Raw genomic sequence first — 16,059 nt, 5'->3', positions numbered from 1 at the left:
AATTTGTGGCAAAATGGCTTAAGGACAACAAAGTCAAAGTATTGCAGCAGCCATCACAAAGCCCTGACCTCAATCTGATATAACATTTGTGGGCAGAACTGAAAAAGCATGTGCAAGCAAGGAGGCCTACAAACCTTACTCAGTTACACCAGTTCTGTCTGGAGGAATGGGCCAAAATTCTAGCAACGTATTGTGAGAAGCTTGTGGAAGGCTACCCAAAACATTTGACCCAAGTTAAACAATTTAAAGGCAATGCTACCAAATACTAACAAAGTGTATGGAAACTTCTGACCCACTGGGAATGTGATGAAAGAAATAAAAACTGAAATAAATCACTCTCTATTATTCTGATATTTCACATTCTTAAAATAAAGTAGTGATCCTAACTGACCTAAGACAGGGAATTCTTTCTATAATTAAATGTCAGGAATTGTCAGGAGTTTAAATGTAATTTTGCTAAGGTGTATGTAAACTTCTGACTTCAACTGCATATCTTTTAAAGTGATATAATCACTTTCGGTGAGAAACAAATCAATATTTCAATGCTTTTTTCTATAAATCTCCACATTCAGAATGTGAAATATTGTGAAAGTGAAAGTGGAGATTTATAGAAAAAAGCAAAGACTTAAATACTGATCTGTTTCTCACCCACACCTATAATATAGTTTCTGAAGATGTGGATTTAACCACTTAAGTCATATGGATTATATTTATGCTGCCTTTGTGATTTTTGGAGCTTGAAAGGTCTGGTCACCATTAACTTGCATTGTATGGACCTACATAACTGAAATCTGTGTTCAGCAGAAGACAAAGTCATACAAACACCCGGGATGGCATGAGGGTGAGTAAATGATGAGAATTTTCATTTACTTTAAATACACTAAACGTTCTCCTTTGTATAATTTTACTCTCAGGCACCACTTACCTCATACTCCTTAACCACCCGCATTCCACGGCCTCCTCCCCCATATGCCGCCTTGAATATGATTGGGAAACCATAGGTGTTGGAGAACTCTTGAGCTTGCTGCAAAGACGAGATGGGAGCATCTGTTCCAGGTACAACTGGAACACCTACATGACCAAAGACAAAAAAATAAAAATAATAAACTACCAAACAGTACCATGATAGCACCATGGCTATCTTTAAAGTACCATAGAGTACCATATAAATAATGTGATACATGAATATGGAAATCATTCGGTGCCATGATATCTAGCAAAGTATTATGGTATTACCATCTGATACCATTGCTGTACTAAAGATAAAATGGTACCAGCTACAAAAAGCTAGCATTAAAATTGAATACCCAACATTGTTCATGTATTTATATGCACATTCTTCATATTGTGCTCACTTAACATTTTAGCCATCTTTACCATGTAAAGCCAAGTTTGGAATTTGTGGATATAATCTATTGAGAACAGGGTATGTTCCCCAAAGAAAACAAGATTATGGATGCTTCACCTGCACTCGTGGCAATGGCACGGGCCTCAACTTTGTCCCCCATCTTGCGCACCACCTCCGGGGTGGGGCCAATAAAACGTACCCCGGCATCAACACAAGCCTGGGCAAAATCTGCTCTTTCTGAAAGGAAGCCATAGCCTGGGTGGATGGCATCCACGTTATTCTCCTGCCAGGTACAGATTGTGAAACATTACCAACTGCACAGCTATTATTTTGTCACGATTAATCCCTGCAATCCCTTCAAATGTTTTGATAGTCACATTTTCAATTGTTAGCACACATTGATAAAAAAAAAAATTTAAGAAAAAAAAAAGACTGATTAATTGAATGACCAGACAAAAAGAAAAGCAGAAGATAAAACAGATGATTCACATACTGAATGTGTAGAATGGGTCAAAAAACAGCCAATACTAGGATACAATCTTTGGGGGAATTTTGACTTTTAGGTTGCAATAGGTTCTCTTGTCACCTGAGGGCACTGGTCCCTTAGTCGTTTCGCCATCCACCCTCCCCTTAGTCCCAGCCATGATTGTACCACAGTATCAGATTTGCAGTTAAAATTCTGAAAAGCAGTAGCTTTCCTCCAAGCATACAGCCCAAATTCCCCTACAGAACAAAATGTTTTGTATTTTTTTATTTTATTTTTTATCTGCATCAAATGTTAGCAGATTAAGTTCTCTAACACAAGTCATGACAAGATGTAAGGAATGTTTCACAAATCGCTTTACACAACATTGGGTCATTTAAGACACAAATTAGCCCTCTTGTTAAATTGAAAAGCTGTTGAAGCAATTAAATTTATTGACTGACTGATTGCCCATTGATGATTATCTGTGGTATTTAATCAGGAAATGTGTTGTGGGCTTCAACAGTTGCCTGTTGAGGAATTATATGGCTAAACTCTTCTTGGCAGTAGTCTCTGAACCATTCGTCACATGGCATAATTATGTGCAATTACTGCACTTAGCAGGAATGTTTGCAGTCGATCTGTCCAATGACTATGGCTGTGTGTGTATTTTATAGGTCATGTGATTCTAATCTGCTGCTTATTGTATCACCTCACAAACACTTTTAACAAAAGCCTCAGGTATTAAGAGCATGTGATTACATGTCTTTCAACTCATGTACAGCAAACACTAACATTAAAATTAAGATACAGTATGTCACTTCACCTATTTCAATATGCAGAACATTATAGAACACTTTATCACCCGAGACAACCTCAGCCCTGTGTTTCTCTTCCTTTCAAGCAGTTTTGTGTCAGCTATCTCTACTCCATTACGTCCTCACAATGGTTCATTACCACATGTTTGCTAAAGTTATTACTGAACTACTTGCAGATAGTGGCGGACATGTATAGTTCAGTGGCAATTGCTTTAAGGCAGTGCGGAAAGCACAACTTCCCCTAAAAAATAAATATAGCAATGACAAGTTTAATATACAAGCAAATAGTCTATATAAATTACATTTGACCTTTTGTGCATTTCAATATTTTAGCAAATAAGTGTCAAATATCACATCACTATCATGCTGTATGTTCAAGTAACAAACTAATTTTTTTTCTGCATGAATATATCCTTATAGAACTAATTGGACGCACTGCCCATAGAGCTCCATAGGGAGTGCTTGGCAGATACCTGTACCATCAGATTCCAGGAGAGAAAAGATCGATACAACATACAACATTCTGAGTCCTACCCGGACACCTATATTTGCAATCTGTCATAACATTTATTTCAGCTTTTATAGTTGCATATTTTGCCTTTAAAAAAAAAAAAAAAACAGCTTTGAGCTTAATTAATTATTTTGGTTAAGAAATTTCATTGAGTAGTAGTTTGGACAACGTTTGGGAGCAACATTGCAAACACCAAAATCAACAGACCTTATTTACAGTAGCGTCATCTTTAATTTTTAATGAGAATGACAACGAGGTTGTGAGGGATAGACTTACCATCTCTTCAATAGCACGCATGTTATAAAGGTGTAAAAAGCTACTAGATCACATCTGATTTTCCACAACTCTGGAGTTTTTGCTACTGAATGTTCATGAAGGTAAGTTTTTTTTCAATGTTTTGTCTGTACAATGTAGAACAATCCAAAAACACTTTAATTTGCAGTACAACCCATTGAAGAGATTGTACATCTCTCTCTCACAGCCTCATTGTCATTCCTGTCAAAAATCAAAGATGCTGCTGCTGTAAGGTCTATAGTCTGTGCTTCCCCACATTTAAAAAGCGCCATCCACAACTGGTATAGTTGTCAAAGTTTGCTATAGAGGTGAACCTCTTTTGTCGCCCCTGGTTTGCCATTTTGGCAGATATTTATACTTGCCAAAGTATCTTTGCCATTATTGTCAAATTCTTTGCTGTTGCCACAGGTTTACAATAGTACCTTGTGACGAGGAGGGCGGCGTGGCTGGGCCATGATGGAGCACGGCCGGTGCTGAATCAGCTGATCAGCGGGAGAGCGAGACAAGGGGCGGCCGGAGACGCCGGTTCGAGAAACGCACGTGCCCGCGTTGCATATTTGTCTGTTTGTCTTATGTCGTTTTAAGTTGAGTTTTACATTAAACCATACGTTTATAGTTCAGCCGGTTCCTGCCGCCTCTTTGCCCATCCTTTACCTGTTACATTGGTGCCGAAACCCGGGAGGGAGGAGGGATGCGCTATCGCGGAGTCCTCACCACTGCCAGGGGAGAAGCCACAGCCTTCTACCTGGGGACGGAGGGGGTCGCTGCCGGCTGCCAAAAGAGGCGGAGGAACCGTGGCTGTCTGCAGAGAAGGCGAGGAGCGATTCCATCTGCCAGAGGCTGAAGGACTCACTGCCGTCCGACGGGGGAGGGTGCTGCCATCTGCCAGAGTAAGGAGCGGTTGAGGACCGGGTGACAGCGCATCCGAGAGCCGGTGAGCAAATTCTTCTCTCTCTCTCTCTCTGTGTGTGTGTCTCCGCTCGCCCTTTCACTCTCCCCACGCCTCCCCTCGTCTCTCCCCCCAGGTTCACAGGAGGCAGGGTGGACCACTGGCTGACAGATAGGGCAGCGTCTCCCCCCCCAGAGATGGGGAGGGGGGGGATTTAGTCAGACTGGTGGTACCCCGGCCTGAATCGGGCGGGGGAGGAGGGCGTGGCTGTGAGTTTTACATTAAACCTTACATTTACTGTTCAGCCGGTTCCCGCCGCCTCCTTGCCCGTACTTTACCTGTTACATACCTTTTGCCCAGTAGAAGCACATTTTTCATTTTTGCCGAAGGTTCTATAACGTTATATTTGCGACATATTAACTACAAGTTTGTCGCTATTTTTGACACAATTCTACCGCATATTAACAACAAGTTTGTCAAATAATACTAACTACAAGTTTGTCACTATGTTTGCCATAATTGTACCAAATATGAACTGCAAGTTTAAACGCAAATATATTTTGCAAGGATTCTACAGACACCCAGAAATGAAGACACTAGTACGGGCATATTTGAAGCACACAGGTTATCTGTTTGCATTTCTTACAGATGTTGTCAAGCAACAAAACTGGAGGCCAGTACCTGTAAGTTTAAAATCTAACAGCAGCCCCTTAATCATAGACAAAGTCTGTTTGTTAAGTTCTACCTCCACAGCTTTTGAGTAAAAGTATGCTTTAGTTTGCCAAACCAGCATTTACAGAACATCTTACTCAACCCATTCAGATGCTAGGAAATAGACCTCTGACCTTGGCCACTTTGATGATGTCTGGTATGTGCAGGTAGGCTGCTACAGGTGGCAGCCCCTTTCCTATGAGGTAAGCTTCATCTGCCTTTTGTCTGTGCATCTGGCCCGTGTCCTGCTCAGAGTAGACAGCCACTGTGCGAATTCCCAGCTCTGTGCATGCCCGAAACACCCGAATGGCAATCTCTCCTGCAAAGAGCATTCATGCATTACTGTTGAACTCATTCATGGTTTACACAACCACATCCTATTTTAAAGAACCCAGCATTTACTCGCTAATCATCACAGTGCCTAAATACAAGGGATGTCCAGATACCAATACTGGTATCAGAATCGGGTCCAATATGCGCTCATGTACTGGTCCACTCAAAAATGCTCCGATACCAATAACCGATATCATTTGGCACACCCATCTTACATAGACATTCAGCACACAAACTAAAATCACGTTATGTCCTAGTAAGATTATTTTACCACAAAAGTTGCAAATTATATAAATATATCGTTTGCATGAGCGGTGCGCTTTAAATGTAAACACTTGTGAATGTGTGGAGACCGTGTGGTGCCAATGGCGGCTGCACGTACCTTTTAAAACTACACTTTATGGGGTTATACGTGTGCCACAATTCTGTGCACACAAAATTATATTGAGCATGCAAGATTTATTTTGAGCACACAAAAATTCTGCGCGTGCAAGATGAAATTTTGAACACACAAAAAAGTATTTTGCAAACGCGTGAACTCAGTTTTGTAAAACAATGTATATTCTTGCAAAGATGAATTCACTTTGAGCAAACAAAATCAATTTTGCACTTGAATAAAGTTTATTTGAATGTGAATTTGCACAGAATTCTGAAACATATGCAACTGTTTTTTGCGTGTGCAAGATCTCGCTTGCTCTCTGCTCCTACCCAATCTGCGTGTGCATATAGCTTTGACTGCTTGTTTGCTCAACAAGGTCACTGCATTATAATGTGCCAGAATTTCAGCCAATCAGAGATGAGGTGGTGTTAATTATCTGGCTAGCTCTCATAGGATGGTTCTCTTGGCTAGTATTTGGTTATCTAGGTTACCAAGTTACACTTCCGTAGCTACTAGTTTGGCCACGTTAGCTACCACTTTCATCTGAAAGTGTATTAATTTAATCTCTCCCATGTGTAAAACTCTTTAAGACTAACATAATAGTGTAGTTTTGGGGAACTTAATTTGACTTCTTTTTATCCCACAGGATATTCTGAGAGAGCAGTTTATTAAAATAAATGAGACCAGATTACAGTCTACAATGGCTCAGCAACCACTGCACCTTGTTTTTGTTTTAATAAATGTTATTTTGTCCACCTTCTTTAGTGTGTCCTCTCCTATTTTTTCGACAGTCTTGTATATTAGAAATAATATATTAAAAATACTGCCTAAATTAACATTCCATTCTTGATAAATTAGAAAAGCTGTTTATGTTTGCATTTCAAAGCTGTGGGGAATCTGTGGGGTTCAGTATGCTGTTTTTATGAGGTTTATGCATTCTATCACAACTCTTCTGGCAAAATTGATTAAGGAGAAGAAATGGAAGAAAAGGAAAAGAGGCTAATTATGTCTCCTGTCATAGTTTGGGGTAAATTAAATGTACAGTATATTGAACCTCAACTGTTTGAGACTGCATTTCTTAGCATTGCATGTTCCCAGGCTATTATATTTTGAAAAACTTACATTACAGTAAGTTTAGCCTTACAGTATTCCTGGTATGTCTATAATCCATGGGGTAAACATCTTTTGTAATGATAACTGCATACAGTATATAAAGTGAGTACTGAACTTGGAGAATTGTGCATGTTGGCTCTTCTCGTTTGCACGGAGATGTTTATGGTTGCTGTAGCTACCTCAACTGTCCAAATGCAGAGCAATTGTAAGCAGTTACTAATAGCCAGTTCTGATGTAGGAGGCGAGACTTGTCGGAATACGGTTGGAAAAGCAAGCGAGCAGTCTAAAGTTCCGAGCGCACACAGAGGGCATACGAGGAGAGTGACGAGTGAGATCTTGCGCACACAAAAAAAATATTAAATCTTTGCAATATACATTACTAAACTGAACTCAAGCGCGTATCATCTTGTGCGTGCAAAACATCTTTGTGCACTCAAAATATCATCTTGCACATGCAAAATTACTTTTTTGCACTCAAAATATCATTTTGCATGTTCCAAATCAGAGCATGTGAGCAGAGCGAGCGCCTTTTTGAAGATTCCACTCCGCTCACTCAGGCCGCTCAGTTCCACTCGCTCAACCCAGAATGCGCTTCGTGATATGCTGGTTTGGGAATCTGCTAAATAAGCAATAGGCCTGAGGTTATGGAGCTCTAACATTGTTTTAGTGAAGTTGCAAACCTTATAACCTCAATAAATGCAAAGTATTAAATCAAAGCTAAGAACGAAAGGGAGTGTGGAGAGACCATGAGAATTAGCAAATATTCCTTTTGGAATCGCAAGCGTCACATTGCCAGAGAGCACGAGGATGTGCTACGCAAACATGGTAGTGCAGCAAAAGGCGAGTTGTAGGCTACACTACTATTCAATAATAAATTAATAGATAAGTAATGTATCTTGTAGTTTTGCCATCATGTCAGTGCAGCTGCCAGCTAGATGCAAGCCCAGTTCTGCAGGGTTGCGAACGTTAGAGCACCCTCAATTGAATATGTAAGCTTAATAATACTGTATATTATAAACATGTATGATCTTGCAGATCAGTGTGTCCTAATTTGCAGGTGGAGCATTCTGCTTTCATGTCTCTATTGTGCAATTGAGCATTTGATGAGTAAAGATTTCCGCTCTCGCATAGAGAATTTCAAAGCGGAATTCTCTCACTTAATCGACCAGCTTTCGATTTCTGCTTCGGGATAAAGTGGCTCATAACTGCTGGTCAGTTTCCCAAAGCCAAATCCACACCTTAACGAGCAGTGAAACGTAAAAAAATGATTCTAGATTAGTGGTTGCAGATAACATCTTCGACATCCCTTGCTGCATTCATGCGCAAAGAAAAAAAAAAAAAGCTATAAATGATTGTACATTAGAAAAAAAAAACTTTTTAAATGAAGGCAGTGTAAAGTGTGATTCACTTTATAATGCTTTAAAAACATCAAGGAAAAACAAAGGGGGCACATGCTATTGCATATGATTCGTACATATAAAATTGTAGGGAATATTAATAAAGCAACAACACTGAAAAAGAGAAAAACATTCACTGCTATTTTCTGGATAACTTAATAAACCCTTTAAAACTGAACACAAAATTAGGATGAGAAATTGCTAATTTTAATTTACAGACCCAAAGTCTGTTAGCATTAAATCAGAAACCTGTTAATGTATCAAATCTAGAGTATAATCATTCTGTGGAGACAACTGAAAAAACAATTATGAATTTCACTTTTTCCTGGTACCAGTCCATGTTTTCATTATTGACATAAACGACTCGAACAAACATTAAAGTTGAAAAGATTATGGTTTTCTGGGTCGGTTGTATCACTCGGGTCCAGTTTAAACTGAAAAGCGCAAATATGCACGTATGCGAGTTTCCGTGCCAACGCACATATGTTTTATCACTTGTAGAGGTGTGTTTGATGACTTGTTTAAAGTAAATAAAGGAAATTTAGAACTTAAATTAAGGCATTATTTGACGATGTTCAATGACACTGTATGTGCTAACAGAGAAATATTTGACTGATTACAAATGATAAGGAAGGTCTGGTTGACCCAATTATCTAACAGCAGTTGTAAACCAGTCCAAAATAAACAGCGAGATTTTATATACAAAAACGCAACAATCACATAATTTCAGATGTGTATGTTACTAATCATTTGATAATTTAATAAATGTCGGCCTATAGTCTATATTTCACCCAGAGGGGCACCTCAGCCCATGTGGGCAAAGGGGCAGTTGCTTGGGCCACTGTAGCTACCCCATGTGCATGTTTGGAACCAAGTATACTACAGAGAAATGTAATGTCAGAGCGGGATTTGAGCGAATGCTTTTTTATCAGCGTGAGCGGTACTTGAGCAGAGAATCGCTTGGGCCGTGAGCGGCTGAGTTATTGAGCGGAGTGTCACACCGCTCCGCTCACATGCTCTGCTCCAAATACAATTGTGCACGCAGAATTTTGGCACATATATAACTCCACTCCACTTAGACTCATACTGGGAATACACCGTCATGAGCATCGAGCACTCTGTTTGTAGCAGATAACAGTGAACAGAGCGCAACCTCACTTTGTAGCACGAGGCATATACAGAGTACATATTTATTTAAATAGCAGCCTTTTATGGTTTAATAATCACTGAGTAGAGGGGCCTGGGTAGCTCAGCGAGTACTGACACTGACAACCACCCCTGGAGTTAGCAGTTCGAATCCAGGGCGTAATGAGGTCTCCTAAGCAACCAAAATGACCCGGTTGCTAGGGAGGGTAGAGTCACATGGGGTAACCTCCTCGTGGTCGTGATTAGTGGTTCTCGATCTCAGTGGGGCGTGTGGCAAGTTGTGCGTGGATCATGGAGAATAGCATGAGCCTCCCGTGCTGCAAGTCTCCGTGGTGTCATGCAAAACGAGCCACGTGATAAGATAAGCGGATTGATAGTCTCAGAAGCGGAGGCAACTGAGTAGTTGGAATTGGGCATTTTAAATTGGGAGAAAAAGGGGTTTAATATATTAAAAAATAATAAATTAAAAATAATCACTTCAGTCGTTAGCAACCTGCTTTTCCGGAGTGGGAATCTGGCGTCTTATGTGAAAGCTCAGTGGTCAAACACTTCAAAATAAAAGCTCCGCCAAAATAAAAGGTCAATTTAAATAAAGTATGACAGAAATTGTATATTCACTGTTATACTACTAATTATAATAAATCAATAGTAATCGTATTAGATTTAAGCAATCTTAAATCTGTGATGCTCTGTTATGCAGCAATTCATTTGACAAAAATACAATATCATGTTGAAAATTAATTGTTACTTTTATTTGATTAAAGTAATAATGAATTTATTCATTTAAACACCATTTTGATGATAAAATTTAAATAAACTGTTGATATGCAGTTCAGAAAAAAAAAAAACAACAGGTATCGGTACTCGTACTCGGTCTCAAAAATACCTATGTTTTGTGGCTTTTAGTCCATGTGTTTTAGTATAGAGATAACATCAAAGCTAATGGACTCAAATGTTGACAAAATTAACCAGGCAGATATGCAGTACATATTTTTTGGTGCACGTTTTTCTCTTCTGGGAAAACAGACTAAAAATATTGATGACTCATCTTGCACTACACCATGTCCCTCCCCAAATACCACCTGCAACCAACTAGCATACAGCAAATTATGGTTCTTGGCTGTGATGTAACAAACCTTTTGGCTACTTAACAAAATATATCCCACCCAAACTTCCTGTTGTTTCAATAGGAAATGTCAATACAGGATAGAAAACTGCATTCATTTAGTAATTTTATTAAATATAAAACAGTAACTACACTGGCAGCCAGCAACTGACAAGGAGTGTTTAACTGCAGATACACCTGCATTCACATCAGTGACCAAGACCAACAAGAGAGATGGAGCATGACTTACCTCTGTTGGCTACCATGACTTTTTTGATGGGCTTGTACTCCACTGTCTGTGGTGCAGTGTAGGCAGAGCGGGTCACACACCACGCCCTCCTGATGGCCAACAGACCAATGGCAGTACGCTTTCCACCCACCTGAAGCAGCATCTAGAAAGAGTAAGATCAAAATAGAATTGTTACACAAAGGCTGATGTTCATTCAGGTCATAGTGTTATCTACTGATTGCTACTGGCATTTCTAAAGAGAATTATTTTTTTTTATCTCAGTTTAAATGTGCAGAGACAACTGCAAGTAAGCTATTTGAAGGTTGATTTCCTAGATGTGTAAACATTGTGGCTTTGTAGTGCTTTCAAAACATTGCTCTTTGCTTTAGTGGTGGGACATCTCCCTCACTGTCTCAACCAATGGTTTGAGTCTGGGGTGGGACTATCGGTTTATTCCACCAATGGAAGACGGGGAGTCTTGCGAAACCTATTTGAAAACAATCATATCTGCAATTCCGTTTGGTGCCACTAGTGGCACAATTCACATTTATTTCCTTGGCAGGCTTTCATTAATATGCTGAGCTACTGCCTCTTTGGCGATTTAAAAAAAAAAAAAACCCTCTCTCTCACTCACTCAACCTACTAATTGAGGTCAGTGATGAGAATTCATGAGAAAACACAGACCAATCCTTATTTACCACAAACACACATAATGAGAGTTGTGAAATGTGGCAAACAATTAAACCATCAACATGCATTAGTACAAACAAGATCGAGAAGATATTTGACCCTTTTTCAAAACAGCCAGTCTTAAATACAAATAAAATTGTAACTCAAGCATGTCCACAAACAAGGTTAAGTGCTCACAGGGCCAAAAAGAACAGAACACAATATCACATTGTGATCAGATTGCAAAGGCACATATGGAGCACCTGAATAAACATCAGAAACTTCGTGGGAGAACTGGGAAGGATCAGAGCGGGGAAACAGAACATTAAAATGCTACAACTCACATACTGAGCATTTAGGAGACCATGGGTGAAAAAAAATATATATATTTTTTCACTTTTTTTTTTTTTTTTTAATCTAAAGAGAGCGTGACTAGTTAGAACATGAGTCGCACAACCACGCATTTATCCAAAGTGACATACAAATGAGAAAAAAAAAAAAATACAAGAAATATATCATAAAGGAAAGACTCGTATAAAGAGAGCGTTTATTTATAGATTTATTATTATGGATCAAGTGCTCGTAGAGGAAGTATGTCTTCAGCTGTTTGAAGGTTATGATGATTACAACAGATCAGTTGAAGTTTGGAAACTCTTTCCATCCAGTGGTATTTTTGTTAACAAAAACTAAAACATTTATTTTAAAACTTTAATGAAAACTTTAGACCTGCCTTTATTAAAAGACAACGCCACTAGTGATAACACTAAAAGGCCCTGAAACTAATAGAGTACTCGTTCTGCACCAGCTCATTGAATACTAAAAACACTTGATTACAGCAAATTGTTACTTTTTTTTTTTTTTTTTTTTTTTTGCACATTTGCCTGCTGTGAGCAACTCTGAATTATACTGTACTTTATCTCTGAATCTCTCACAAATCTCACAGTTACAACTGAGCCTTCTGGGGGGTGCTATGGATGCATCATCGAGGTGTTGAATGAGAGGAAATACCATGGCTTCGGAGCTTTCAAGTAAAGCTATGTGTGGCAATAATTGTAATTTTTTTGAATTTGACTATTGGTATCAGAATCAGCTTTATTGCCAAGTATGCTTACACATACAAGGAATCTGTCTTGGTGACAGGAGCTTCCAGTGTACAACAATACAAAAACATTACAAAAACAGCAGCAAGACATAGATAATCATAAAAAATAATCACACACACACACACGGGTAGTGCAAATCTAATACAATCTGTTATGTACAGTGCAAATACAAACCTGTTATGTACAGTGCAAATGTTTTTGTTTTTTTCCAGAGGAATGAAATGGCAGAAGAGGTTGGATGTGTTGGATAAATATAAAAAATACTAAACTGTGTATTGCACATAGTTATTGCTCAATGGGGCAATTTAACTGTTCATGAGATGGATAGCCTGAGGGAAAAAAACTGTTCCTGTGCCTGACGGTTCTGGTGCTCAGAGCTCTGAAGCGTCGGCCAGAAGGCAACAGTTCAAAAAGGTAGTGGGCAGGGTGAGTGGGGTCCAGAGTGATTTTTCCAGCCTTTTTCCTCACTCTGGAAGTTTACAGTTCTTGAAGGGGGCAGGGGGCAACCAATAATCCTCTCAGCAGTCCAAACTGTCCTTTGTAGTCTTCTGATATCCGATTTTATAGCTTAACCAAACCAGACAGTTATAGAAGTGCAGAGGACAGACTCAATGACTGTTCAGTAGAACTGTATCAGCAGCGCCTGTGGCAGGTTGAACTTCCTCAACTGGCGAATTAAGTATAACCTCTGCTGGGCCTTTTTCACAGTGGAGTCAATGTGGGTCTCCCACTTCAGGTCCTGTGAGATGGTAGTGCCCAGGAACCTGAATGACTCCACTGCTACTACAGTGCTGTTTAGAATGGTGAGGGAGGACAGTGTTGGGGTGTTTCTCCTAAAGTCCACATTGATCTCCACCGTTTTGAGCGTGTTCAGCTCAAGGTTGTTTTGACTGCACCAGACAGCCAGCTGTTCAACCTCCCCTCTGTATGCAGACTCATCGTCATCTCGGATAAGGCCGATGACAGGGGGTCTAGAAAGGGTCCAGTTATGTTCTTCAGGTGGGCCAACACCAGTCTCTCAAATGATTTCATGACCACAGACGTCAGGGCGACAGGTCTGTAGTCATTAAGTCCTGTGATTTTTGGTTTCTTTGGGACTGGAATAATGATTGAGCGTTTGAAGCAGCATGGACTCCACACTGCTCCAGTGATCTATTGAAAATCTGTGTGAAGATGGGGGCCAGCTGGTTAGCACAGGATCCAAGACATGCAGGTGAGATGCAATCTGGGCCTGAAGCCTTCCTCGTCTTTTGTTTCCAAAAGACGCGGCTCACATCACCTTCACAGATCTTAAGTGCAGGTTGAGTAGCAGAAGGGGGTTGCAGGAGGTGTTGGTGTTTGTGTGAAGTGATGGTCAGAGTTGGTGTGGAGTGTGAGATTGTGCCTTTCAAATCTGCAGTAGAACACATTCAAGTCGTCAGCCAGTTGTTGGTTCCTTACAGAGTTGGGGGTAGGAGTCCTGTAATTTGTGAGTTGTTTCATGCCACTCCACACGGATGCAGAGTCGTTAGCTGAAAACTTGTTTTTCAGCTTCTCAGAGTATTAAATTTTAGCCACTCTGATTTCCCTGTTCAGTGTGTTCCTGGCCTGATTGTACAAGATTATATCCCCACCCCTGTAAGCATCCTCTTTGGCCTGACGAAGTTGCCTGAGCACTGCTGTAAACCACGGTTTGTCGTTGTTAAACTGTTAAATAAGTCCTAGTAGGAATGCACATATCCTCACAGAAACTGATATATGATGTAACAGTATCTGTGAGCTCGTCCAGGTCTGTGGCTGCAGCTTCAAAAATACTCCAATCCGTGCAAAGCATGCTTGTAGTTCCCGCTCTGCTTCATTGGTCCATCTCTTTACAGTCCTTACTACTGGCTTGGCTGATTTTAATTTCTGCCTGTAGGTTGCAAGATGATGAACCAGAGAGTCCCAAAACTCCCAAAGCTGCTCTAGGGACAGAGCGATATGCATCCTTTATTGTTGTGTAGCAATGATCCAGTATGTTCCTGTCTCTGGTGAGGCATGTAATGTGCTGTTTGTATTTGGGCAGTTCACGTGTGAGATTTGCTTTGTTAAAATCCCCAGGAATAATGGTATATGGTTCTTGTTGGAACAGACGAGGATCTGCTTTTATTGTGCAAATGCAAAGCGGTACAAGAAACTCGGAAGCTTATCAGACCAATGTGTGTGAAATATCTGAACACTGACAGAGCACATTTTATAAAGAGTCAAATTTCACCACTTGTTTTTCTAAATTTTGAAAAACATGTAAAATTATAAAACTGTGATAGACTTTGCAGAATTTGTTCACTACTCTAATGCCATCAATAGTTAATTTGTTTCTATGTATGCTCCAGGTGAGTGCAAATGTTTTTTACTTTTACACATTTTTTGTTTGTTGTAATTAATGCATATTGTTTTTTTTTAATTGATAACATGTTTTAACCATTAATATTATTTTTTTACACTCAATTCTTTCCAATCACCCCTCAGACTGTGTATACATGATAATGCTGTTAGTTAACTTGTCCTGTAGGTGAATTGCAATAGTTTGTGAAAGTGCCTCGAATGTTTTCTTTCTCATTGAGCAAATCAACAACACACTCGTCATCACTGCTAAAACTTGAGGACAGATGCATTTTATTTTTTCAATCGGCTTGCTAGAGAACTCGCTTGATTGTCATTCGTATTGTGATTCCATGGTTGTTTACTTGTCACGTTCTTCTCATCCATGATGAGTGAATGGCAGACCAGCTGAAAGGTGCAAAACTCATTGCATAAGAGAATATTGCAAAAATAGGCACTCAAAGGTCTGGCTACTTTAAAGGCAAGGTATTTGCAAAACATATTGTGCCTCAGATGTAAGGGCAAAAAATGTAAACAAAAACACTACATTCACACAAAAACTAAACTGAAAACTCCATGATGAAATGAACACAAAATGCCTTAAAAGCTAAAGCTGTATGGGAATACATTTAAGGTGACCCATTTCATGCCAGCTATTTGGTTTCCCAATCTGACAGGCCCTGTCTGTTCCTTACACTTTGTTTTCTCCTGAATAAGGAGCAACCCCCTGCCAAAAAAAAAAAAAAAAAACACAACAATACGGTGACTGTGCCCTGACTGAGAGTGAGAATCTGAGCCTGATACATGAGCTTGACAAAAGAGGCACATTTGTGTGAGGTTTTAGGAGAGAGAATCTGGTTATGTGTAATCAGGCATATAAAACAGTAAGGGGTGAGTCTGTGATTTGGTAGAAAAATTGTCATGTTTCTGACTGTAAACTAATGGTTTAGTAAACCATTTACAAAAAAACCTATACAGGAGTATGATCGCACAGCAAGTGGCCTTGATCTATAAAAGAGGACTAAACTATACTGAAAAGAAAACCTGAGCAGATCTTTTTAAAAACTCACTCACAGCCCCATTTTGTGTTGCCATGTGCTGTGAGGACAACACAGGGCAATTTATTTGCATTTACATTAGCAAACAAACATAGGAACAAATTCAGATTGTTGCCTCTGGTCTTGGTCTTGCTCATTAGAGTGAGACAAAAG

General features: G+C 39.6%; 1 protein-coding gene across 1 annotated transcript in view; it reads right to left on the bottom strand.

The window, feature by feature from the left end:
* Positions 1-16,059, bottom strand: part of LOC127429062 (pyruvate carboxylase, mitochondrial) — a 185,594-nt gene that overhangs the window by 163,941 nt on the left and 5,594 nt on the right. Inside the window, exons 2-5 of the mRNA XM_051677822.1 lie at positions 10,758-10,899; positions 5,169-5,353; positions 1,466-1,631; positions 926-1,071 (exon numbers count right to left, since the gene is read on the bottom strand). Of these exons, the coding sequence (XP_051533782.1) occupies positions 926-1,071; positions 1,466-1,631; positions 5,169-5,353; positions 10,758-10,899 (639 nt within the window). The remainder of the gene's footprint in view (positions 1-925; positions 1,072-1,465; positions 1,632-5,168; positions 5,354-10,757; positions 10,900-16,059) is intronic.

This window comes from Myxocyprinus asiaticus, chromosome 38 (assembly GCF_019703515.2).
Source record: "Myxocyprinus asiaticus isolate MX2 ecotype Aquarium Trade chromosome 38, UBuf_Myxa_2, whole genome shotgun sequence".
NCBI lineage: Eukaryota > Metazoa > Chordata > Actinopteri > Cypriniformes > Catostomidae > Myxocyprinus > Myxocyprinus asiaticus.
Note: the sequence above shows the minus strand (reverse complement) of the source record. Positions and strands in the feature narration are given on the sequence as shown.